This window comes from Mirounga leonina, unplaced genomic scaffold, assembly GCF_011800145.1.
Source record: "Mirounga leonina isolate KUSES-001 unplaced genomic scaffold, KU_Mleo_1.0 Mir_115, whole genome shotgun sequence".
Classification (NCBI taxonomy): domain Eukaryota; kingdom Metazoa; phylum Chordata; class Mammalia; order Carnivora; family Phocidae; genus Mirounga; species Mirounga leonina.
In genome coordinates, this window is record NW_023270268.1 from 91,069,361 (window position 1) to 91,096,035 (window position 26,675).

At 40.8% G+C, this 26,675-nt stretch overlaps 2 protein-coding genes and 1 non-coding gene across 3 annotated transcripts in view; 2 read left to right on the plus strand and 1 right to left on the minus strand.

Annotated features, from left to right (window-relative positions):
* Window positions 1-887, plus strand: part of LRRC58 (leucine rich repeat containing 58) — a 38,964-nt gene extending 38,077 nt beyond the window's left edge. The window contains exon 5 of the mRNA XM_035000076.1: window positions 318-887. Within this exon, the coding sequence (XP_034855967.1) occupies window positions 318-369 (52 nt within the window). The 3' untranslated portion in view covers window positions 370-887. The remainder of the gene's footprint in view (window positions 1-317) is intronic.
* An 8,638-nt stretch (window positions 888-9,525) lies between these two features.
* GPR156 (G protein-coupled receptor 156) overlaps window positions 9,526-26,675 on the plus strand; it is an 83,627-nt gene continuing 66,477 nt past the window's right edge. The window contains exon 1 of the mRNA XM_035000082.1: window positions 9,526-9,586. The gene's annotated coding sequence lies outside the window, so the exon portion shown is untranslated. The remainder of the gene's footprint in view (window positions 9,587-26,675) is intronic.
* On the minus strand, window positions 24,785-24,915 carry LOC118007195. The gene has a single exon (XR_004678323.1). It is a non-coding gene; the product is annotated as a small nucleolar RNA SNORA63 (small nucleolar RNA).

Sequence of the window (26,675 nt, forward strand, 5' to 3'; positions counted from 1 at the left end):
AAATAAATAAACCTTTTTTTTTTTAAGGCAAAAAAAGTATTTGCTTAAGAATGCTAAGGCTGAGCCCGTCTCAACTTTCATCCCCAAAAAGGGCTGGACAACCAGCAAGCTTCCCAACCTCAAAGAACTGGCAGTTTACATCCACTGTGTTGGATTCTGGACATCTAGTTTCGGGGAGTCTGGTGCTTATTAAAACTCTCCCTCTGGCTGCGTGGGGCCACAGTGCATTAAACACTGGGTGACTAAAGTGGGTTGGATAATGTCCATTTTATTAATTTAATTATTCTTAATACAATGTTTACTTTTGTTTCCCACAGGTGTTCCCCTCTATATCTTGTTCCTGCCTGTCCCATGGAACTCATTGTCTGACAAGTGAGGCCTAGGAGACAGGTTCCCTGCTAAGACTCATAATGGTAACACTTTCCATTGGCCTCCCATAATCCCAGCAACCACCAACAAAAGATGTCTCCTACCTTTTAAAGTCTGGCTGGGGGTTGAAAAGTTAACCTAAGAGTCATTTTGGTGCATGACTGTAACATGAGAAAAAAAACCCTTTACAAATCTACTAATTACTGTGACTCAGTCCCTCTGGTTCATACGAGACCAGTATCCACACATGTAAGGACCAGAAATCTTCCCACTCACTTTATAGGAAATTATTTAATTTGTGTTCCTGAGACAGTTCTTACCCATTGTGTTATTGGAATTCCTCTGCCTTTCTTGGTCAAAGATGATGCTGTTGCTACTTTTATTTCTTAGGATCGATTTCTCACATTGACATCATCTTTAAGTTTTTTAGGTATGCTTCTAGTGTTCATATGAATATTCACTACAACTCTCTGAACTTCTTTCTTCATTTTTAAAATAAAAAACTTTGCCAGTTTTGATATTCTGTGATTATATACCAAGTAAATTATAGAGGAAAGTATTTTTTTTAAGATTTATTTATTTATTTGAGAGAGAGAGAGAGAGGGAGAGAGAGCATGGGGGGAGAGGCAGAGGGAGAGAGAAACTCAAGCAGACTCCACGCTGAGCACAAAGCCTGACATAGGCCTCAATTTCACGACCCAAGATCACGACCTGAGCCCAAACCAAGAGTGGGACACTTAAACAACTGTGTCACCCAGGTGCCCCTAGAGGAAAGTATTTATTTGGGGGAATGTTTTTCTTCTCTTAAGGACTTTAGCCTCTATTGGGACCCTTTTTTTCCTACCCAGGGTCACAGACACTTAACCATTAGGCTCTATTAGTCTGCTTGAGTTTTTTTTATGGTAATGCTAGATTAAAGAACACAGCCTAGATTAGAAGCCAAAAAGAGCTTCAGACTCCTTCTTCCCAAATTGAACTTAACCACCCAAGCATAAATAAAACTTGTACACTACAGGCTATCTACAGAAATAGGTTCTGCTCCAGCTAGTCTACCATACAAAGAAAAGAAGAATGTATATCTCCTGTGGGCAGTATCATTCCAAAAGAAAGCCAAGCAAGGACTTGGCCATGGGAATGCAATGATCCTTTTTCTAAAACAATAATCACACAAACCATTCTACCTCCCACAGAAGACAACAGGTAAGAGGTGAAAGTAAGAAGGATTGCAGCCTTCTCCCTAACACTTCCAAGAAAGCAGAAGGACTATGTTTTGGGTCAAGGTAAGAAAACATGGAAACGGAGAGGTTGGTATCCCTTACACTTGATAAATATTTTGTGAAAAAATAATAACAAAAGAATAAATGCCATTCTGACAACAGTCCATTCTTAGAATGTAGCATTTGCAAACTACCAGAGCCTTCTAGGTATGACTGTAAGTTGGAGCCAGGTTTTGGAGGTCAATTTGGGGCCAGGCAGGGAGCATCTCAAGAACCTGAGCTGGGTGCTAAGTCTCAATGCCTGATACTACTAGTTGGTTAAAGAGGATGAGGCCTGAGGATTCTAGTGACTTTCAGGTTGATTTCAAGGTAAAAATTCTGGAGACTTATTTTAAATTCCAAACAAAACAAATGAAAAGAGAGTTAAGATGAGGAACCAGGAAGGTGAAGAAAGGAGGGTCTTTTTCATGAGAAGGGTTAGCATGGGTGACAGGAAGAAGAGATCTGCAGGGCTTAACCTGGTCAGAGTTCTATTGCTAGTGCCAGTTCATTGACTCAGTGTTCAGCTAACACCATGGGAGAGTCTACAGCAAGAATAATAGCTCTGCCTCTCCTAAACACACCTGCCAGTCCGATGCAGGGGTGCCCTTCCTTCTGATCTACCTTGAATTCCCCCACTCCAATTAAGTAGAGTCATTAATGTCACAAACAGTTCTAGCAGAAACTTTATCTTCAGAAAGTTTCCATCAAAACATGCATGGATGTGTTCTCTAGCCCCTTTCATGGTACCTGTAGTAATACCTCAATTTACAATTCAGCTGGATGCCTAAGTAATTCCAGGTAAGGAGATATTTCATAAGTTACCTTTAAGTAATAGTCCAGAGTAATGTTAAGACTTAAATTTAAAAGTTCCCCCAAACTTGGGGCACCTGGGTGGCTCAGTCGTTTAGTGTCTGCCTTTGGCTCAGGTCATGATCCCAGGGTCCTGGGTTCGAGCCCCACATCAGGCTCCCTGCTCAGCAGGAAGCCTGCTTTCCCTCTCCCACTCCCCCTGCTTGTGTTCCCTCTCTCGCTGTGTCTTCTCCGTCAAATAAATAAATAAAATCTTAAAAAAAAAAAAAAGTTCCCCCAAACCTTGTGAACTGAAAGTTCAGTTTAATTCAACATTCACTGTTAGAGAAGAAAGGTGTTAAATATGATAAAATTATTCAATAAAAACCACATCAATTATTCTAAACATGGAAGTTATTAAGCCATTTCTGTTAAAATCAGTCATGATAAGAGAAATTTTCCATCATTGTTGTTCACCATCGTTTTGTAGATCTTGGAAAATGCGATAAGATGAGAAAAAAAAATGTTAAATTATTTTAAATACTGTGAAAATATTAAATTTTTTGTTTTTGATATGATTGTTTATCTAGAATTTTCAACAGACTCTATTAAAAAACATAATGGAGTTAAATCACAGTTGGGTAAGATGACTAGATACCGAATAAATTTCTTAAACCTATTATTTTCTCCATATAAGCCAACTATGTAAATGGGGAAACTATTCCCCTCAAAATAGTGACAAAACTATAAAATATCTAGTAATAATTTAACTAGAATGGGAGAAACACTTCCAGAATAGCAGAAGAGGACCTCCAAAAATCCACACTTTATAAAACAACAAGAACAAAAGTCTTGCCACACACAACACACCTTTATAAAACAACAACAACAAAAAATGATCAAAATAAACTTTTTCAGAACTGTAGAAATTAATCAAAAGCCTGAAACAATCTGAAGAATATTTATTCAAATAAAATGGCTGAATCTTGATAAGAACAATAAGCTTTCTGGCATTTTAACTTGTCCTATTCCTATTTGCCTCACCATAGTTCTGCAGTAGACTGAAAAACCAACAGCCTTATAACTATGGTAGCTGTGGAAAGCAGCAGTCTAGCAGCCACTGGAGAGAGCATAATGAAGTTGGAGCTCTCCCAAAAGCCCCATCCAAACAGACTTGTTATTATGTGACTATCTGGTAGCTCCCAGGAAAAGCTTCATTCACAGGGATTATCTTTATCTGACCTGACTCAGACCTTGATCACTGAGAGAAGCTCTATCTCCAGGGTGTTTGTCAAAAACATTCAGTGACAATTTTTTAATATCACAGCCTCTTGACACTGCAGTATGAGTTGGGGAATACAAGAAGCCGGCCAAAAAAACTTAAAAGAAAAATCTGGAGAATGAGATGTTCATAGGGGGATTTAAAAAGTTCAGACATGTTTCTGGAGATGTGGAAGGCCAAATATATATGGAGAGCAGTGTGCATACCCTGAAAAGACCTGAAAAGACCCCAATCTTTCACCTCTGGATGACCTGGTGGCTCTGAAAAGCAGGAGGTGAAGGCTAAATCACAGTTGTAAACTGCTGGAGCATTAAAGTCTTGACACACACACACACACAAACACACAACTCTTTGGCAAAGGATGGGAAACTTATTGTTTCAAAGCATTTAAGGAAATCTCTGTTCAATCATTAGCTGACTACTAAGCTAACTGAGCAGAAACTTAGGTGGCAGCACAGGACAAAGAACACAGACTTCACAAAATACATCCAAGAAAGTCACTAAACAAGCAAACAAACAACAGCAGTAGCTACAACACAAAATAACAAGAAATAAACAACAACAAACCTTGAAGTTGGTGAAGGAAATCAGATTTACAGAGTTGTCACTATATAATTTAAAGTGCCCTATTTTTCAACAAAGAAATTATGAGACACACACAGAAATAGGAAAGTGTGGCACATACACAAGGGTAGAAAAGGCAGTCAATAGAAACTGTTCCTAAGGAAGCCCAGATTTTGAACTTACTAGACAAAGTTTTTAAGCCAGCTATCATAAATATGTTCAAAGAATCAAAGGAAATTGTACATAAAGAATTAAAAGAAAGAATGAGAACAATGTCTCACAAAATAGAGAATATGAATAAAGAAATTATAAAAAAAAAGAACCATGTAGAAGTTCCAGAGTTGAAAATTATAAATATTGAAATGACAAATTTACTAGAGGAGCTGAACAGGTTTCACAGGTAGAAGAAAGAATCTGCAAACTTGAAGATAGATCAATTGAAATAATCCAGTCTGAAGAACAAAAAGAAGAATAAAAAATGAACAAAGTTTCAAAGACTTTGTATGATACCATCAAGTGTACCAACACAAGCATAATGGGAATCTCAGAAGAAGAAGAAAAGAAGGGAAAGGCAAAAACAATATTTGAAGAAATAATGGCGTAAAACTTCCCAAATTTGATGAAAAGCATTAATCTACACATTCAAGAAGCTCAACACACTCTAAGTACAATAAGCACAAAACAATCCATACCAGAACACATCATAGTCAAACTGTAGAAAAGCAGACTCTTTAAAGCAGAAAGAGAAAAATGGTTCTTCAAATACAAAGAAGCCTCAACAAGATTAACAGATGACTTTCCATTGGAAACTATGGAAGTTAGAAGGCAGTGGGATGACACATTCAAAGGGCTGAAAGGAAATACTGTCAAGCAAGAATTCTGTATCTAGCAATCATGTCCTTCAAAAGTGAAGGAGAAATTCAGTCATTCCAAGAAAACAAAACCAAAGATTTTGTGGCTTGCAGACCTGCCCCACAACAAATGCTAAAGGGAGTCCTGAAGGCTAAAATAAAAGGATACTAGACAGTACCCAGAATCCACATGAAGAAATAAAGAGCATTGGTAAACTTAACTTCATAGGTAAATGTATAAAACAGTATAAACGTTAACTCTTTTTTAAAGATTTTTTTAAAGATTTGATTTATTTGAAACAGAGAGAGAAAGCAAGCATGAGCAGATGGAGAGGGAGAAGCAGACTTCCTGCTAAGCAGGGAGCTGGATGTGGGGCTCCATCCCAGGACCCTGAGATCATGACCTGAGCCGAAGGCAGATGCTTAACGAACTGAGCCACCCAGGTGCCCCATATGTAAGACATTTGTAACTCTTTAAAAGACAACCACATAAAGCAATAATTAATTATAAAACTGTGTTGATGGTTTATAATGTATAAAAACAAATAATATTTGTGTGAAAATAATAGCACCAAGGAGAGAGGAGGGAATGATGCTATATTGGAACAAAATTTTGTATGCTATGAAAATTAAGTTGGTAGCACTCCAAATAGATTAAGTTCAGATGTTAATTACAATGTCCAGAGCAACCACTAAGAAAATAATTAAATATATAAAATTAAAAGCAACAGAGTAGATCTGAGGATTTTAGTGCCCAGAATTAAGGACAATCATTTTAAGACAATGCCAACCTAAAATTCAAGATTCAAATTCCTGCAACAGGGAGTCTATCTGTTCTAGTATGGGTTATGACATTGCTTTGGTCAAAGGGTGGGGTTCTAAGATTGGCAGACCTCTAGAATTGCATGGGAGGGATAGCAGGAAGCATTTCCCCAAAGGAGTGAATTTGGGGCAGAAAAAAAAATGATAACCACTAAATGTGTTAACATTTTGTTAACCACAAATTTGATTATCAAAATAGTCTATTTAATGTGACTCTGCCAGATAATAATATACAGAAAATTTGTGCTATAATATAAATACAAGTACATTTGTGAAAGGGGAAAAGTAGATTTATAGTGACTAAGTATGGCATTAAGGAGTAGGATGATATGTCAAATTCTTGAATAAATCGTGAAATACTGAAATAGAAGATTGGTTTCTGAAGATATTGCAAAATCTGGTTTCGTTTCCTAAGCAATGTATTGTCTGTAATCATAAGGCATGTGAAATTAACTTGATGTCAACTTGAATAAGTTGTGGTTGATTTTTTAAATTCCCGAAGTTAAAAGATAAGAGATTGGGGAAAGTACACGCAACACATACAACATATTAAAGAGTTACTATCTGTAATGTATAAGAAATGCTTATACTTTGAAAAGAAGAAGACAGTAACTCAAGAAGGAAAATGAATGAAGTATATAAATAAGCAATTACAGGACAGAAATTCAAAGGGGAAAAAGAATAGCTTCACCAGTAATCAGAGAAACACAAAGAACAACAAACTACCTCTATTTGCTTGTCAAAATGGCTAAAGTTATACAGAGGCAATCGTTACAACCTTTTAGAAGGCAACCTGTTGACATTTTAAATAGACCAATCTCATACCTAGGAATTAACCCTTCAGAAATCAAAGTACCAAGGCATTTAGGCATACATATAAGGATGTTTACTGAAACATTCATGGCAGTGGCAATTTTTTAAAAAAAGAATTTGCCATGAATAGAAGAACCTGTGAATAAATTTTGGTATATCTAAAACATTATGCATCCCCTAAAATAAATGAATTAAAGCAATACTAGTTGCATTGAAAGGATTTTTAAGACTTATTATTTCATGAGAAAAGCAAGAAGCAGAGAAGTGTATATACTGCAATACCTCATTTTGTAAAATAAATAAAAAACAAAAACAACTGTATATATATATGAAGTTATGTTTGCATGCTTAACTTTTTAGATAGTTGAGGGTGAGGGAGAGTAGTGAGGGGGAGAGTCAGGTAAGAAAAGATTAAAAAAAGAGTGTGTCTGAAAGAAGCACACATGAAGTGATTCCACGTGGGCATACATAAATGGATATATGCATAAAGAGATGCATGAATATATGATCACTGAAATACTGACAGTGGTTATTTCAGGGTGTGGGAGTTTATTTCCTTCCTTATACTTTTATGTACTTGAACTTTTACAATAAGCACACAGTTTATATACAACCAAAGAATAGTTATTTATTTTAAAATGTGTGTGTGGCCAATTGCCATGAGGGCTGAAGATGAGTCAGAAATATACCTTGCCTTGCAGGCCCTGACAGTGAGCAGACAGGAGGACACAACCAGCTGTAACATACAGTTGAACTTAGTGCTGGGACAGAAACACAGAGAGCTGGGAGAGACATTAATTGATCTCACAGATCTGACTGGGAAGATCTGGAAGAACTTCATTAAAGTAGAAGGCATTTGGGTTGGATCTTGAAGGCTTGGGAGAAATTCAACTGGCAACGACGGGGATAAAGGGAAATCCGGGATAAGGGGAGAGTGAGCAAAATAAACAGGGGCATTAAAAACCCAGGGGTCATTCAAAGAATAGCAACTGACCCAGTTTAGTGTAACTGGAACGCAAGTGTTGAGTGGACAGAAGGTAGGAAGCTCGTTCACAATTGTGAAAGTAATTTATATTCCAATTGCAGAGGGGAGTTACTCCAAGTTTGTGTGTTGGGGGTGGGGGGCAGGTAAAGGTAGGAGGAATGTTTTATCAGGAGAGTGGCATTCTTAGGTCTGTGTTGGGGGTGAGGAGAGACAGGAGGCAAAAAAAGCCAGTTAGGAAACCATTAAAATGATTCAGCCCAAGGTAATAAAAGTCTGACAAGAGCACCAATGTGGGAATGCAGAAGAGGGGAAAGATTCCAGAAACCTATCTGAGGTAAATAGGGCAGGAAGATGGAAAACCTTCTGTGCCTGGCAGGTGAGGGGTTGGGAATACTCCACTCTGAGAAAGAGAACGCTGGGATTGGAGGTGGGAGCCACATTCACAGAAAGATTTCAACATCTTGCAGAATGTAGAGGGAATGGTGAGAAAGATGAGCTAAAAGCAAAGAGAAATTCTGAGGTAAAACAAAAGCCCCACAGAGATCAGAAAGTCAAATCCTCAATGTAGGACTACAGAACCTAAGATCTAGTTCTGCTCTCTGAAGTCGTCTGTCCTAAGGAAAATATGAACCCAAAAGCCTTCTTAACTATAGCAACACACAAGGAGGAAGATCTAATGGGTCCTCCTCAGTTTCTTCAAGTTCCAAATGAAAGCATCTGGAGCTATAGAATGAGAACTCTGCAAAGAATCCTGAACAAAATCTCAGAAATAATTCTTGCTCTCGGGCAATCCAGCTTTTTGCCCAACTGCCTTGAGATATAACCCTTGGCTATCCGTTTTCCCTCTTATTTTCCCCCTGGGTAGAACCCTTCCTGTGAAAAAGAACTCTGGGTAAGTAACTTCGTGTACGAGGCATCTAAAAATGTCACCACCGTCGGGGAGCAGCCCCAGCTGGCTTTCCTCCCTTACCCCCCTGGCCAGCCAGGGGTTTCCTCCAGGCACTCGTAAACATGTGGCATTTCCCACCCGGCATAAATACGTCTGAGATTTTAAAACAGAATAAATGGAAATATGAAAAGTCTAAACAGATTCCCGAGACCCTTTCCAGATCTCCCACCCTATGACTTCTTCAGGGTGTCTTAAACACAGAGGCTCACCCATCTTTGAATGGATGGACATCTCGTTTGTGGTTTCCTTTCAGCATTCCTGGAAAAAGTAACGCCCTTGTCTTTCTGATTATAAAATAAGTACAAACTCGACGTAAAGAATTTAAAAAACCTAGAGAGCATAAAATAAGAACACTACTTGGTGACTGCGCCCCAGAAACAAGAAAGGAACTTTCGCGTGGAATCCTTCCAGCCTGTTCCTGGCCGGTTTGGGCCCCGCGGGCAAGCGTCCCGCGGGCGGAGGGTCTCGGAGCCCGGCGGCCGGAGGCGGGGCTGCCCCTGCAGCCGCGGGGTAGGCGGAGAGCGCGACGCGTGGCGCGTGCGGGTCCGCGCGTCTTCTGCGTGCGGGCCTCCCGGGCTGAGCGCGGGGGCCGGCGCGCCACGCGGGGCGGTGCTAGGGGAGGGGCGGGAGGCGCGGCCCCGGAGCGCCCGGCGGGAGGCGGCCGGGGAGGGCAGCGCGCGCCCCGCGCAGACCGCAGAGGCCGGCGCCGCCGTCCCGCCGCCTCCACGCCCGGCCCCCGGCGCGGCGATGGGCGCGGCCGTCTGCCCTGGCCCTGGCCCTGGCCCTGGCCCCCTCCCTCCCGGGCCTTTCCAGCCCCGCGAACCCGCGAGAGACCTGGGGACCGCGGGCGTCCCGCCGCCAGATGCGGGCTTGGCGCTTCTCGGCGGTCGGAGACCTGGTGAGGTGAGCAGCGCGCCCTCGAGGATCCCAAATTCGGGATTTTGTAGGACCTCTCTGTGGACACTATGTATCCACAAAACATCAAACACTTACATGCGGAAAGTGGAAAGGGGGCACGGCTTTCTCTCCCTTCCAGAATCTGGGCGGTTTCTTCGGAAACGGTTAAGAAACTATCTTCGGAGCGGGAGGCGAGCCCGGGATCGCTCACCAGGAGTGCCGCTGGCAATTTCCTGAGAGGAGAGGGGAGGGTACTGGTACTCGGTGGGCGGCGGGGGCTGTGGCTGTTCTGTTCAATGAGCGACAGACAGACTGCTGAAATTGAGAGAGCCCGGAGCGGTTTTCCACAGCCTCCACACCGAGCTTGTCCCCAAATCCGCTTTGCAGGGGCACGTCCACCCCAGGGTGCAGGGTGGCTGGTCGGGAGGATGGGCTCCCTCACCGCGAGTGTGAGGTCCCGAACAGAGAAAGTTTCATTGCCTGTCAAACTGCCTTGTTCTGGGCGGAGGAGAACCGCCCGGGAACTGCAGCATCCTTGTACCCCAGCAAGCACCCGTTTCCAACTTACCTAGAGGCCACTAGTTAGAACTCGATGTTTGAATGGTGTATATCTAAGTATACGCGTGCTACTGCCGAAGATCAACCTTGTTTTGAAAGTTGAGTTTTGTTAACATTTCAGAGTAGCCATCTGTGGGGGGAGAGGTCATGGCATGCGCTTACTCTTTCCTTTGTTGGTTTTCTAGGTACAAGCATGCATGAACAGCAGGCAAATTATATCCTAACCTGTAATGAAATGTCTTTCTTGGTAGAGTCCTTTAAGCCAGGATATAGAGGATAACATTAAATTATTGCATCCCTAGGTGAAAGCGAAAGATTTTCGGGGAGGGGTTAAAGGCTGGGAAAATTGTTGAATAGTTGTGTTAGGCAGCAGGGCCTGCAAAGGAAAATTAATTTTTCTCCATCAGTGGCGATATTCAGCACAGAAGGCCTTTCTGCAAGCTAGGTAGCAGCAAGTCCGTTTGAGTCTGTAGAATAAAATGGGTTGGCAGGCTTTACTTGAGTTACAGTTGTGGAAGTGTGGGGGTGGGGGGCACTCTGGTCTCCATTTTGGCAGCCTAATTCTACCTCAGGGCCACCATTGTCTCTGGAGTGCTCCCAGTATTTCCCCTTCTCTTCTACCACCAGCTTTTAGCTTCCCCCTCTTCCTCAATAACGTCAGAGCCTGGTCAGAGGCAGAGTTATGGTAGCCTGGGGATAGAGAACATCAAGTCTAGTGAAAGCAGAGTTGTGGCCTAGGGGGATCTAAGGGGTGAATGGGATGAAGCCACAGACTTCCAGCCTAGAAGGCTCTCAAAAGAGTGGGAAAATAATGATTGAAGGAAAGAGATTCTCTGGGGAGGACAATAGATGCTTACAATTTGTTTCCTGTTGAGGATTTTAATATTTCCTTTTGTGTTGTCTGAACATAAGGGCATTTCCAGGTGGGGTTGAAGGAGTCTACCTTCCCACCCCACAAATTCACATTTAATTGCACTCCCTTGTAGGTTTTCAGAATCATTAGGGGCAGTGGGGAAGAGAAGAAAGAAGCACCAAGGCTCTGACTTGCCACAGAGACAGTGGAACATGGACTGACTTGGGCAGAGAAGTTGGATTTGAAAGTTGGAAGGAATGTTCCATATTTAGTTAAAAATCAGAACCTTTATTTTGCAGAAAGGTGTTGAGAATTATAACATTCATATTTAGTTGCTGATTAATTTTGCCCAATAAAGGATGCAAATCCCTACCTCTCTTTTTCTTATCTCCAACAATTTATTATGAAAAAATTTCCAACATACAGAAAAATTACCTACCTCACTGTTTATAAACTTATAACTATCTTAAGATATAAACTTGTTAATGAAAATCAGAGTTTGAAATCCAGAAATATGTGATCTGGTCCCAGACAGAACTTGAATCAGAAGGTGGTTAAGAAATAGATGTGTGGGGGCGCGTGGGTGGTGCAGTCAGTGAAGTGTCTGACTCTTGGTTTCAGCTCAGCTCATGATCTCAGGGTCATGAGATCGAGCCCCAAGTTGGGCTCCTTGCTCAGCAAGGAGTCTGCTTGAGAGTCTCTCTCCTTCTCCCTCTCCCTCTGCCCCTCCCCACTTGTGCACTCTCTCTCTCTCTAAAATAAGTAAATAAAATCTTAAAAAAAAAAAAGAAATAGATGTGTGAAGGATATTAAGATTTTGAAGGGGAAAAAAATCTGGATCTTATTCTGACTTTTCCCTAAGAATTAGGCAAATCTCTTAATTTCCTCCTTTTCCCCATTCTTAAAACATCAGTTGGATTATATTACTTCCCTGCTTAACACTCTCTAATGGTTCCTTTCACACTTTGAATAAAATCCAACTCTCTTCCAGGGTTTACCTTTCAAAGCCTTATGCAATCTGACCTGTTTGACCATATTCTGTTACTCTCCCCTCTCTTGTTCTTCCTTCTGCCAGGACACTCTTCCTTCAGATACTTGCACTGCTTCTGTCCTCAATTCATTCAGGTCTCTTTTCAGATGTGACCTCCTTGATCAGGCCTTCCCTGACCACCTGATCCAAATCAGGCCTTTGTCACTCCCCGCCCTCTGACCCTGCTTTATTTCTTCATTGCTTTATCATTGCCTGGCATTATATAGTATAACTGTTTCTTTGTTAATGTCCAATATCCCCCCACTTAAATATCAGCTCCATAAGGACAAGAATTTTTTTGTTGTGTTCATGGCTATGTTCCTGTTTGGCATATTATAAGCAATTAATAAATGTTGAATTAATTAGATAATTAAATGACACAAACAAGGCATTAACTCCCATAAAGGTTGCAGAACCCTTGGTAAAATACTAGAAGTCCTTTTAGGTAATTCAGGTCAATCAATACTTTATGGGTAAATGATGATCCTGGAGATCAGTGGCCTCTTTTATCCTCACAGTGCTTCTTTTTTAAAAGATTTTATTTATTTATTTGAGAGAGAGAGACAGAGATAGTGACAGAGAGCACGAATGGAGAGGAGAGGGAGAAGCAGTCTCCCCACTGAGCAGGATCCTGGGATCATGACCTGAGCCGAAGGCAAACGCTTAACCAACTGAGCCACCCAGGCACCCCCCTCACAGCATTGCAAAGCTGAATCCTATGCTAGGAGCTCCACCAGTTTTGACAAATCCACATTCCAAACAAGATATAAAAAAAATTCAATCCCAGAAATTTCCCTCATGCCCCTTTCTGGTCATCCCCACCATCCATAAGCAATCCGTATCATCATAGATTCATTTTGCATTCTTAAACATCCATATAAATGCATTCACACTGATGGACTTTTACATTTGACTTCTTTTTGCTCAACATGACGTTTTAAGATTCATCCATGTTATTAAGTATATCAGTTGTTCATTTCTTTTTATTCCAAGATAATATTCCTTCATATTACTATCTATACCATATGCTTATCCATTCTCTTACTGATGGGCACTTGGGTTGTTTCCAGTTTGGGGCTATTTTAAGCAAAGCTGCCATGATCATTCTTACAGGGTCTGCCTCATTTTGAGTCCTGTGTACTTTATTTGAAAATCTTCTTCGTGCCGCCAGTGCTGAGAGACGTTTGGCAGGGTTAAGGGGGCTGTGACTGCAGTAGCAGGCTGCCTGCAGCCCAGCGAGTGCCTTCCCTAGACAGCTCCACTGGGCACTGACCTACCTCCAACTCCAGAGGGAGCGCACTTGGAAAATGAATGTCTGTGCAAACTGCGGAGACCTCAGGAGCGTTTTCAGTGTTTTTAGATCCTTCAAAGGGGCTCTGTAGAATGCCTGCTGCCATTGCTGTTGTATTGTATTGTTGTATTCCCTTCCTCCTCTCAGCTCCCCACCCCAGGACAAGTTGACTCTAATTAGCCACTGAACATTATGCTATCAAGGAGTTTAAATATTTATGAGCAAGAGTCTTGTTCAGAGCCTGGTAAAATATTTATGTGTTTCCATGGGGCATTGGTTTCCATCTAGACTTCTCAAGGTGTTTTTCTGAGGCACTTGTCATAATCATGAGGTACTCAGGCAGAGATAGATGATACAGCCAGAGAATATCCCATGTTATTGAACCCCACCTTGCAGCGTACCCTGCTTTGCAGCGGTGGGGGAGGATGAGCACACAGAAAAATGGGCATTAGTAGTGTCTGGATCAAGAGAAAGATGGTGTGTGTTGAGGAAAATGGATTGAAAAAAATCCATTTCTATTGTTAATAGAGCACTGCTAAAGGTGGAATCCAGAGGGGATTGTGTGAAAGAACCTGTTAGAGTGAGGAAGAATTAATGAAGGTGGGATGCATTCATTCCAGATAGAAGCATGAAGGAACCAGCCTATAAAAGACATAGTCCCTTTGACACTGATGTAGACAGGGCTTATATATGACAGCTATACTGAGTGCTATAATTATCACACCTGTTATGAAACTGTGGGGAAGGCGTGGAGGCTAGCCAGGGTTTCCAGGTGGAGAGCAGAGAACTAGCTATTTCAGGAGGGATTGTTATTTTCCTCCAAGGAAGAAGAGTCTTTTGAGTAGAGCTCAGGAGGAGGTGTGGTGCTTTGACTGGCAGCTGTAGTGTGGAAGAGCATTCATTCCCTGGAAGAGAGTAACTTGAGCCAGTGCTTGGTGTGCGAGTCAGAGCCAGAGTGCTGGTGTGGCTTGAGTGAGGTGAAGAGGTGGGGAGGGTCAGGCCAGGGCAGGTTTGCAATCGGAGATAAAGCAGGAGAGCTATAGGCCAGCTTGTTGAGAACACAAGAGTGTGGACTTTAGTCTGTTTGTTGTAGGGAACCGTGTAACTTTTGACCAGAGACTGGGTCAAAATTTGAGCAATTCCTGGGAGGTGTGTCCAACCCAAGCAAGGCCTTGAGGTCTGTTTATGTCCGAGGCGCTTCCAGAACATTTTGCTGTGTCCAGTCCAATCTAGAGATGTGCAGTCTATTCTAAAGGAGGTAAATGACAGGGAGGGTAGATTCATTCAATATACTCCTAGGATTGACCAGAAACAGGTATCACCAACTACCTTCTTGCCCCACATATAGTCAGAATGTGCCAAGTCAAATTATATTCATAGGCTGTATGCTGCATCCTCTGCTCTTCTCCATGGCCACTTTGCCTCGTGGGGCGGAGGGGGGCGGTGTTGAGAGGGTCTGAGTACCCCTTTAATACCTGAACCCAAATCTGGGTCAGTGTACTTCAGATGTGGGTTGCCAGGCAACAGAGGACCCAGCAGTGAGGCTGTCAGATCATCACTGCAGAACTCAGGCCTGCTTTGACCGGGCTACTGGGCAGTGACCAGACAGGCAACTGGCAGTAGAAGGCAGAGGTCATGCAGATTGATAGCCTATAGGCTGAACTGCCTGGCCCCCTTCCACCTGTGTTCTCCCTTCATATTGCAAGTTCCTATTCAAAAGTGCCCCCAGGATGTTTCCTTTTTAGCTCATCATGAAAATAGGGAGGGAGATAGGGGTGCTAAGCCTATCAGCCTCTGTACTTTATGATGTTTGTGATAAGGGAGAGGTCACTGTAGAAGCATAGCTCTGAGGAATTCAGTTTTCAGTGCTGCAGTGAGGAGCTTTGCATAGATAGAGATTAGCAGAAAGTTCTGGCGTTCTGATGGAGAGAAGTGATTTCTTGGTATGAGGACAAGGAAGAGCATGGGAGGGCCTCTTAGAGAAACTTCAAGGTTCTGCCCGGGGTTTTGTTGGTTGAAATTGCTCTCTTGCTGCCATGGGCACCTGTTCCAGAGTGACAATGGGAACACCCAGGAAAGAGTGCTCTGGGCTTTCCCACTGCCATCTGTCTATGCTGGAATGTCAGACATCAGTTGGCACTGCCAGCTGTCCATCCTGATTCTGCGAGGGTAACTGGGGAGACCTTGAGAGAGAAGACAGAATCAGATGTCTTAACTAGGGAAATGATAAGGGCCTGCAGATGTGGCCTGGACTGACGGTGTGGTAAGGGTCTAAAGTATTGGTCAAGCAAGACTCCAGGCCAACAAGGCCCTTCTTGCCTCTAATCTGATATATTCCTGGTTTTCTGCATGAAGTAGAGCCTCCCAAAGGCCCCATTAGCTGTAGTATTTACTCTGAACATGTTGAACAGAATGCATGCTTAATTGAGTGTCTTTTCCAAATGGGCATTTTGATGATTCTCTAATTGTGCCCAGGCTGGTGATGATGCCTGCCTGCTTTTGGATACTGTTAGGATAAACCCAGAAGATCCAATAAAGAGGGAGCAGAAACGGTACTATCAAGAGACAGGGAAGGGAAGAGAATAGTGGCCTGCTGGGATCCTAGGTACCCAATTATCTGCAAGTGAAAAACTGGGATGAAAGAAGATCAAATAACTACCCAAGGGGATCTTTATACGCAAATATTGCTGACTTCCGAGGCAGACGTTAGGAGAAAAGCAGGGCTGAGATATAAAGGCTGCTGTCACATTAGTCTGAGGAATATGAATACCAGCTTGACACACCAGAACACATAGCCACACCACAACTGTGCAGATAACAACAGCAACGTGCTGGCCAAACCTCTTTTCCACTTCCACATATTCTCTCATATTTTTTTGTAATATTAGGTATATACGTGAGATATTCATCTATACTTGTGAAGCTACACAAACACAGACCTGCTTTAAAAAGGAAGGAAAAATAAAATAAGATGAAAATAGAGAGGGAGGCAAACCATAAGAGAGGCTGAACTCTAGGAAACAAACGGTTGCTGGAGGGGAGGTGGACGGGGGGATGGGGTAAGTGGGTGATGGGCATTAAGGAGGGCATAAGGATATAATGAGCATGGGGTGTTATATGCAACTGATGAATCATTAAATTCTAACCCTGAAACTAATAATATAGTATATATTAACTAAATTGAATTTAAATAATTAAAAAGAAAAAGTAAGTATAAAGACAAAAAGAAACTATTCCAAAATATTGTCAGCAGTAGGATTATACATGATTACTTTTTAAAAAAATGTAACCATATTTTCCATGATCACTCTAGCATTTCTATGATAATTGGGAAAACATTGAATAAAAAATCTATTAAAGAGGTTAAGTAGGCAGAAGAAGAGGCATGGGTGGAGGACAGTAGGATTGTACAAGAAGAGAAAAGATGTTGAAAGATGAATGAGTGATCGAAAAAGTTAATTCTTCACAGGCTGCTAGCTTCTGCACATTATTTTCTTTATTATTGAATATCATATATCTATTACCCCTCAAAAGATCTGGAAGCTTCTATCAGCATGAAATTAAATGCAAATACTGAGCCAAGTATCACTCCTCCAGGGACTTAATTCTATCCTGTGGGTAACAATTGGAAGGCCCACAACCAACTGCCAGTGGTCCTCAAAGAATCTTCCACCGAAGTGCTAACACAGACTTCAAAACTGGGCGGCAGCATCTTTCCCACAGAGTTTAATGTTTATCCCTGTGGAGGCTGGGCCAGACTTGTGCATCTCATCTCTGAAGTATGGAACAGGAGCCAAGAAAAGTTGTCAGGAGTTGGAGTAGTGGGATTTTTCCAGACAAAAGACTGTTCTATTCTCATCCATGCCTCTGCTGGCTGCTCACTGGCTCAGGCAGCCCCTTGGGAAGCTCTGTGGCTGAGGCTTTGGAGAGGTACCTATAGTTTTCATTTCACAGCCACCGGCTTTCTCCAGGGGTACTATCAAGTCTGTGCTTTAATTGGCTGTTGTTGGGGGACACAAGGTGAGGCCTCTCTCAGAGAGCAGAAGTTACTATTTACCTCTACCCACCAGAATCAATTTAAAGCAAATGCCAGAGAACTACACACCCCACTGAACTCTGGGGTCTGGCATTACTTGTAATTATAAAGTCAATAAATCCTTTTTATATTTTAAATTTATTACATTTTTAAATTATAAAAGCAGTACACACTCATTGTAACAAGTCTAGTAAGACAGTAGTCTATAAAGAAAATGTTACTAATCTCCACCTCCTCTCCCCCTCCATCTTCCTGACAAAACCACTATTAAAAGTTAAGTGTGAATTCCTTCACTCCTTTTCTTTTTTTTTTTAAAGATTTTATTTATTTATCTGAGACAGAGAGAATGAGAGACAGAGAGCATGAGAGGGAGGAGGGTCAGAGGGAGAAGCAGACTCCCCGCCGAGCAGGGAGCCCGATGCGGGACTCGATCCCGGGACTCCAGGATCATGACCTGAGCCGAAGGCAGTCGCTTAACCAACTGAGCCACCCAGGCACCCCCCCTTCACTCCTTTTCTATGTTCAAACAAATATGTAGTTATTTTCTATTTCATATGTAAATGAGATCATATAATACCATTTACTCTGTTATTTGTTTCATTTTATTTGTTATGTACATTATTCTACATATATAAATTTAATTGATCCAATTTCTTATTTTTAATAGCTACTTAATATTTCTTTGTAGAAGTTCCATAATTTTTCCTGTTATTTCTGTATTGATAGATATTCCAGTTTTCACTCCAGCTTTTTTTTTTTTACACAAATTATGGCACAGTAAACATCTTACGTTCATCCTTACACTTGGTTTCCATTTTCATAGGAAGATTCCCCAAACTGGCATTTCTGGGTCAAAGGGAATGCACACAATTTTACTTCTCACTGTCAGTCTCCCCTATAGCAATTGTTTCCCTCTCTTCTTTTGTCTTCCTCTCCCCTCTCCCACCGCCTTTCTCCCAGGGAGCCTGTGTCTTTAGGCAGGAGAGCCCTGCAGTGAGAACTCCTCCTTGCCAAGTGTGGATTATATTAACTCAGTGGGAAACGGGGTCTGCAGTGTCTTGGTTGCATTGTATCTCTATTGCTTCTGGTTGGCCAGACTGTTTACAGTTCCTCTTGCTCATTTATTCCTTACTGTGGATTATACATAGTCTTCGTCTGGGGCAGGAGCAGTGTGATCAGTTGGGGGGGGGGGTTTAGAGAAAATAGGCTGTTACAAGGCTTTCTCACAACACCATATCTGTTATGTTCCCTTTTATACCTTTTCTTTATTTCTTTATGCCTTTTCTTTAATAGTGGAATTGAGAAAAGTTCTTAGATTCTATCCCAGTTGTTTCCCCTCTATTTTGAGGGATTTGGGTGTGGGGAGTTTTATGAGTAGATAGGCAATCTACTACAACTGATTACTTGACATGAGGATAATTAGTTAAGAAGGTAGGGGTCTTGGAGCTTAAGGATCAGTGCCAAGCAACAGATGCGAACATTTTTAAACAAATGATTTTAACAAACGTTTTAGGAGTGAACTTCCCAGCACTACTTGGCTTTCATTTTTAGTTTTGCTCTTGTTTGGATGTAAAACTGTAATCTGGTCCACCAGACCAGAGAGGAGTGGGATTCCCACCACACCAGGACTGGAGAAAAATAGCAGAGAAGCACGAAGGGAAGCTGGTGAGTACAAACAAGTGAAATACAAAATGCAAACTAACCAAATAGTAAGAAGTAAATGAGATTTTAAAACCCTCAGATAAAGGCTGCTGTGTGACCAGGGCCCATGAGCTTATAGACACTTTATAGAAATTTGTGATCTCTAGTTCTTATTAGAAACCCAGCTGTGAGTCTGTGTTCAGAATGCAAACGTTAGCTAAATAGGGGGAAAGAAATGATGAAGTTTTGTGGCAGACATTTTGCTATTGGTGCCCATAACACATGCTGCAACTTTTACTCAATAGCTTTGAAATGGATTTCTATGCCCTAGACTGAAAACTAAAGAAAAGAAAACCAGAATAGAAGTTATTGCAATGAATTTCTTAGGAGAAATTTTAACTTTAGCTTGAACACGTATAAACCTGTAGAATAAGCATTAGCCTTTGTGTTAATACATACTTTTATAGAAACTTTTAATTTTCAAATACACACTGACCAGTAATAATGATAGTAAAACCAGTCCCTGTAATAGGTTTGTCTTTTATAACCTAAGAATTCTGTAATGTATCTTAATTGGTCTCATAGTTAATAGTAAGGGTAGTTATACTGTTTGCACTATCATTTGTGTCTGTAAAGATTATCTTTAAACAGTTGGGTCTTGTCAGTAAAAAAGATTTTAAGGTTAAACATATTACAAGGCATTAAGCATCTGGCTGTGATGGATTATCTGGTAGTAGACTGCTGCTCCCATAGAGGACATCTAGAAAAGCTAGATTTTATTTTATTTTTTTGACATTTTTAAAGATGTTTTATTTATTTATTTTAGAGATAGAAAGAGAGTGAGAGAGAGAGCAAGTTGGGGGAGGAGGATTAGAGGGAGAGGGACAAGCAGATTCCTGCTGAGTGTGGAGCCCGGCACAGGGCTCAATCTCACGACCCTGAGATCATGACCTGAGCCAAAATGAAGTCGGACGCTTAACTGACTGAGCCCCCCAGGCACCCTGAAAAGCTAGATTTTTAAAATTTAGTTGAGTTTGTAAAAGAGCTACTAAGGCAACCAGACCTTGAGAGCTGAGACCTCATAAAGAAGAGAAACTCAGTGAGTGTCCCACATACTAGATTGCTTTTTCCTTGAGACATTTACTTTTTACTAAGTAGCAGGTGAGGAGGAGCTAAGAACCCAAGCAAAAAGCAGCTGCTAAGAGTCAGAAAACCTGAGCAGAACATTCTACAGCCTGATGAGAGAGACCGGATTATGGAAAGAAGAGACAGAGAATTAGCCCAATAATCTGAGCAATTTTCCTTCCAAGTTGTTCACCAGTTTATAAGTAGCACAGACCAAGAGATAAACAAGCCAAACAGAAAGCAGATGCTTAAAAAAACATGACAATGAGCACAAAGGCTAAGAATGGAGATATGGAAGTATATTGTTATACTACATGTGAAATGATATGGTATCATCTGAAGATAGACTATGACAAATTAAGATGTATCTGTAAACACAAAAACAATCACAAAGAAAATAAAACAAGGACACATAGCTAATAAGCCAATAAAGAGATAAAATGGAAACATAAAAATATTCAGTTCACCTATGAGAAGTCAGAAAAGGAGGAAAAAGGGGACAAGGAAGAGATGAGATAAATAAAAAACAACAGCAACATAATATATTTAACTTAAATATACCAATAACTACTTTAGATGTAAATGATCTCAACACCTTAACTAACGGTTGAGGATTTAAAAAAAAGATAGGATTTTAAAAAAAGCAAAGCCACCAATATACTATGTACAAGAAACACACTTCATATATTATGACACCAATAGATTAAAGGATGGAAAAGATTTACCATGCTAACACACTAATCAAAATATAGATTGCAGTGCAAAGAATATTACTATAGATAAAATCATTTCATAATGATAAGGTAGTCAATTCATCGAGAAGACATAACAATATTAAACATTTATGCACCTAACAACAGAGCTTCAAAATACATGAAGTAGAAATGGTATGACTTCAAAGAGCAATTGACAAATTCATAGTTGTAGTCCAAAATTTTCTTTTTTTTTTTTTTAATTTTATGTATTTATTTACTTAGAGTGTGAGCATGGGGAGGGGAAGAGGGAGAAGAAGAGAGAGAATCTCCAGCAGGCTCCGTGCTCAGCAGAGCTGCCCTCGGGGCTCCATCGCACCACCCTGAGATCATGACCTGAGCCCAAATCAAGAGTTGGATGCATAACCAACTGAACCACCCAGGCACCCCTCTAGTTCAAAATTTCATTGACTTTTTCTCAGTAATGGATATAACAAGAAGACAGAAAATAATTAAAGATATGGAAGAAGAAGCCAACAGAATCATCTTGACCTCATTGATCTTTATAGAGCACTATTCCTCTCAACAACGAAATGTTCATTCCTTTCAAGTGCACACGGAATATTTAGATGGACCATATTCTAGGCCATACAACAATTCTCAGTACATTTAAAAGGATTCAAGTCATAAAAGTATGTTCTTGATCACAATAGAATTAGTTAAGAAATCAATAACAGAAATCATCAAATATTTGGAAACTAAATAATACACTTCAAAATAGCTCATGAGTCAAAGAAGAAATCAAAAGGGAAATTGGAAATGATCAAAAGTAGTACTTAGCTGAAAATTTATAGTACTTGAGGGTTTGTAAGAAGAAAAGTCTCAAATTAATATTCTCAGCTTCCATCCTAAGAAACTAAAACAAAAAGAGCAAATGAGACCCAAAGTAAGCACAAGAAAGTAATAAATATCAGAGCAGAAATCAATAAAATAGATAACAAAAAACCAGTAGAGATCAATGAAAGCAAATGTTGATTGATTGTTACTATCAATAAAATCAATAAGCCTCTAGCCAGATTGATAGGATGAAAAGAGAGCAGACACAATTTACTAATGTTATGAATTAAAGAGGTGACATCACTATAAATTCTACAGATATTACAAAAACGTTATCCAAATAATTCTATCAACTTAGATAAAATGAACAGATTCCTTGAAAGAGAAAAACTACCAAAGTTCATTCAAGAAATATTAGAGAATGTGAAAGCCTACATCTATTAAAGAAAGTCTCAGCAAACTAGGAAGAGAACTTCCTTGCAGACAGTCTCTCCTTTGCTGTCCTGCCCAGTGCTTCTTTGCAGTGTTTTCAGTAAACTTCTGTTCCCTTTGTTCTGCCTTGGGTGAATTCTTTCACAACCCACACCACCAGTCTTCACCCCTTCGGGTCCCCCCACATTGGGTGGATCCCATACGGGGACCCTCTGCCAGCTAGGACTTTCCTTGAATTCTCTGGGAATTTCTTGGGACTTTCCCTCAGTGGACTGACTCCAGTACTCCTTGGGAAAATGACAGCCTCTGGCAGAGGTTATACCTTGGTGAGGATACAAAACCCCAGGGGGGAACCAGCGGGACTGCCCTTGCCTGGAAGAGTGAGGGATTTCCCCTCTTGCCCTTCTGAGGGATCCTTCCCTCTCTCTCCTTTCTCTTTTCAGCCCTTCAGACAACTGAAGATCTCTAGCCAGGGCAGCTCCCCATGTGGTCTAAAGGTTTGAGGGTGAACAGGTCAGACTGCCCATGCCTGTGAAGGCAAAGGACCCTTTCCTCTCCTCTCCTACTCCATCCCCCTGAGGTCTCCATTCTCAACGTGTGCAGCAGTTGGCAGTGGAAGCTCATCCAGGGTGAATCCACACACATTATGGACTCAGTTGGGACCCTTTCCTGACACTGGCTGACTCTCAGCCACCTTGCTTCTTTCAGCCTCCCCCCCCCACCCACTTTTTTCCTTTGTTCCTGCAGATCCAGCCACCATCTTGATCTACAGGCAAAATACATTCCTACCCATCTGAGTGAATCCAACAATCCTATATACAACTTATGATTCAACAAGGATCCCAGCCCATACCATCAGAGGGTCCCCTCCCCCTAAATCCCATGGACCTGGCCATCAGGGAATTTCATTCACATTGCCTGTCAGCATGTTTTGTTTTGTTTTTTTTAAAGATTTTATTTATTTATTTGACAGAAACACAGCGAGAGAGGGAACACAAGCAGGGGGAGTGGGAGAGGGAGAAGCAGGCTCCCCGCTGAGCAGAGAGCCCGATGTGGGGCTCGATCCCAGGACCCTGGGATCATGACCTGAGCCGAAGGCAGACGCTTAACGACTGAGCCACCCAGGCGCCCCTGCCTGTCAGCATGTTAATATAATACCATGCTCTGGTCTATAACTGCACAGAACCCCTGAGGGACTGACAAGTTTAAGTAGGGACAGCATGCCCCCTGTCCAGCATGAAGCAACTGCTGAAGATGAGACCTTCGCCCAAATGCCAAAGATTTGTTGTTGATCTGTCAAAGGGGAATGTAGAGGCTACTTTTAGGCAACAGGTTTGAGCAATGGAAACCTAAGTAAAAAGCCCACAGTGACCACTGGGCTGAATACAAACAGGCTCATTAGGCAACCCACCTCAAAATATCCATAAGCCTAGCTGACCAATGGGATACTTACAACCAGGTACAGGAAGATTCCATATGTTCCCATATCCTCCTCAGTCTCCCCCTTAATTAGAGCTCCCACTCCGACTGCCTCATGGCAGACAGTCTCCTTTGCGTCCTGCCTCTACTCCCTTGCAATAAACTTCTATCTCCATAAATAAACAAACAAATAAAAGAACGTCCTTAACCTCATAAAGGGAATCTATGGAAAACTTGCATCTAGCATTATATTTAATGATAAAAGACCAAATACTTTCTCCCTAAGATCAAGAACAAGAGAAAGATGACTTCTCTTACTCATTCTATTCAGCATTGTCTTGGAGGTCCTAGCCAGTACAATAAGGTAAAAAAAAAAAAATTAATAAATGAAAAGTTTGGAAAGAAAGAAGTAAAACTACCTTTATTTGCATGTGACCTGATCATCTATATAGAAAAATCAATGGAATTTACAAAAGAGCTACTAGAACTATTAAATAAGTTCAGCATGGTTGCAAAATACAATATCAGTATACAGATATTAATTGTGGAGATATATGGTGTTAAACAATCACAATTGAAAGTAAAAAAAATTTATAATCTAAAAAATATGAAATACTTAGGGGATAAATCTGATTAAAATTATGCAAGAGCTATACGTTGAAAACTACAAAACCCTTCTGAGAGAAAGAAAACCTAAGTAAATGGAGACATACACCTTGTTCATAGATTATATGAATTGAATATTTATGTCCCCTCAAATTCATTTGTTGAAATCTAGTCCTCAATGTGATGATATTTGGAGGCAGGGCCTTTGGAAGATAATTAGGTCATGAGGATGGAGCCCATATAAATGGGATTAGTGCCCTTATAAGAAGAGGCCAGAGAGCTAGGTAACTCTCTTCCCATCATGTGAGGATACAAGTCAGCCATCTGTAAACTGGAAAAGGGCTATCACTAGAATTCAACCATGCTTGTACCATGATCTTGGACTTCAGCCAAGATCATGAGAAATAAATTTCTGTTGTTTTCTTTTTTTTTATTCATCAAGTCAGTGTTTATTTTTTTAAAATTTTTTTAAAGATTTTATTTATTTATTTGACAGAGAGAGACACAGCGAGAGAGGGAACACAGCAGGGGGAGTGGGAGAGGGAAAAGTAGACTCCCCACTGAGCAGGGAGCCCGATGCGGGGCTCGATCCCAGGACCCTGGGATCATGACCTGAGCCGAAGGCAGATGCTTAATGACTGAGCCACCCAGGCGCCCCTCAAGTCAGTGTTTTACTTGGTAAACATGTCTGAGACCATGCATCCCTGGCTGCTAAGCACCATGGTGGACAGGGCTAGAAAGGTAACAGCTTTATTTTGAGCAGGGGGCAAAGACAAGGCAGCACTTTACAGCTACATTGTAACTAGATTCTGCATCTAAATTTCTGTTGTTTATAATCCACCCAGTCTATGGTATTTTGTTGTACCAGTTAAGCTGACTAAGACAAGGGGTAGAAGGCTCAATATTGTTAAGATGTTGATTTTCCCTGAGTTCATCTATAGATATAATGCAATCCTAATCAAAATCCCAGATACCCTTCTTATAGAAATTGATAACCTCATTCTAAAATTCATGTGGAGATATGCAGTATTTAGAATAGCCAAAACAACTTTGTTTTTAAGGAACAAAATTGGGACTTTTACTACCTGTTCATTATTTTAAATGCAAGAATGGTTTTACAGATGTATATACATGTCAAAAGTTATCAAATTGACACTTTTAAATATTGGCGGTTTATTATATGGAATTTGTAGCTCAATAGAGCTGTTTTTTTAAAAAGCTAATGGATGGGAAAATGAGAGTTAAAGAATACAATAAAAGGAACATAGAACAAGCTGGAAAAATAAAACAAATACTAACATAATAGATATTTAACTCATTTATATCAATAATTATGTTAATAAAAATAATATTCTAATTAAATGAGAAAAATTATTGTATTAAAGAATAAACATATTAAAAATGATTATTAAAATATTTTAATTGCTGGGGCGCCTGGGTGGCTCAGTCGTTAAGCATCTGCCTTCGGCTCAGGTCATGATCCCAGGGTCCTGGGATCGAGCCCCGCATCGGGCTCTCTGCTCAGCGGGAAGCCTGCTTCTCCCTCTCCCGCTCCCCCTGCTTGTATTCCCTCTCTCGCTGTGTCTCTCTCTGTCAAATAAATAAATAAAATCTTTAAAAAAAATATTTTAATTGCTGACAGAGTTTGTCATAGCCTTTAATATCTTAGTGAACCACACTTTATTTGTGGGTAGCCACAAAGAAATATTTGATTTATGAGAATAATATAAGGAAAAACTTAATTAAAAACTTTTCTCTCAACACCAAAAAAAAAAAAAAAAAAAGAAATCCAATTTAAACATGGGCAGAGGATCTTATTAGACGTTTTCCAAAGAAGACATATAGAGAACCAACAGACACATGAAAAGATGCTCAGCATCGCTTATCATCAGGGAAACTGCAAATCAAAACTAGAATTAGATATCACCTCACACCAGTCAAAATGGCTCGTATCAAAAAGATGAGAAATGACATGTATTGGTGAGGACGTGGAGAAAAGGGAACCCTCATGCACTGTTGGTGGGAATGTAAGTTGGTGAAACCACTGTGGAAAACAGCATAGGGTTTCCTCAAAAAATTAAAAATAAATAAAATCTTTTAAAAAATAAATAAACATACCATATGATCCAGTAATACCTCTACTGGGTACTTACCCAAAGAAAATGAAAACACCCATTCAGAAAGATATATGCACCTCTGTGTTTATTGCAGAATTATTTACAATAGCCAAGATATGGAAGCAACTTAAGTGTCCATCGATAGATAAATGGATTAAAAAGATGTGCATGTATATATTTATACAATGGAATATTACTCAGCCATGAAAAGAATGGAATCTTGCCATTCGTGATAACATGAAGGGAGCTAGAGGGCATTCTGCTAAGTGAAATAAGTCAGAGAAAGACAAATACCATACGATTTCACTTAAAACAAAACAAATGAACAAATAAAAAAAGCAGAAACAGACTCACCAAGACAGAAACCACCTGAGGGGGGTGGGTGGGTAGGGATGGTGGGTAGGAAGACAGGCAAAATGGGTGATGGGGAGTGGGAGGTGCAGGTTTCCAGTTATGGA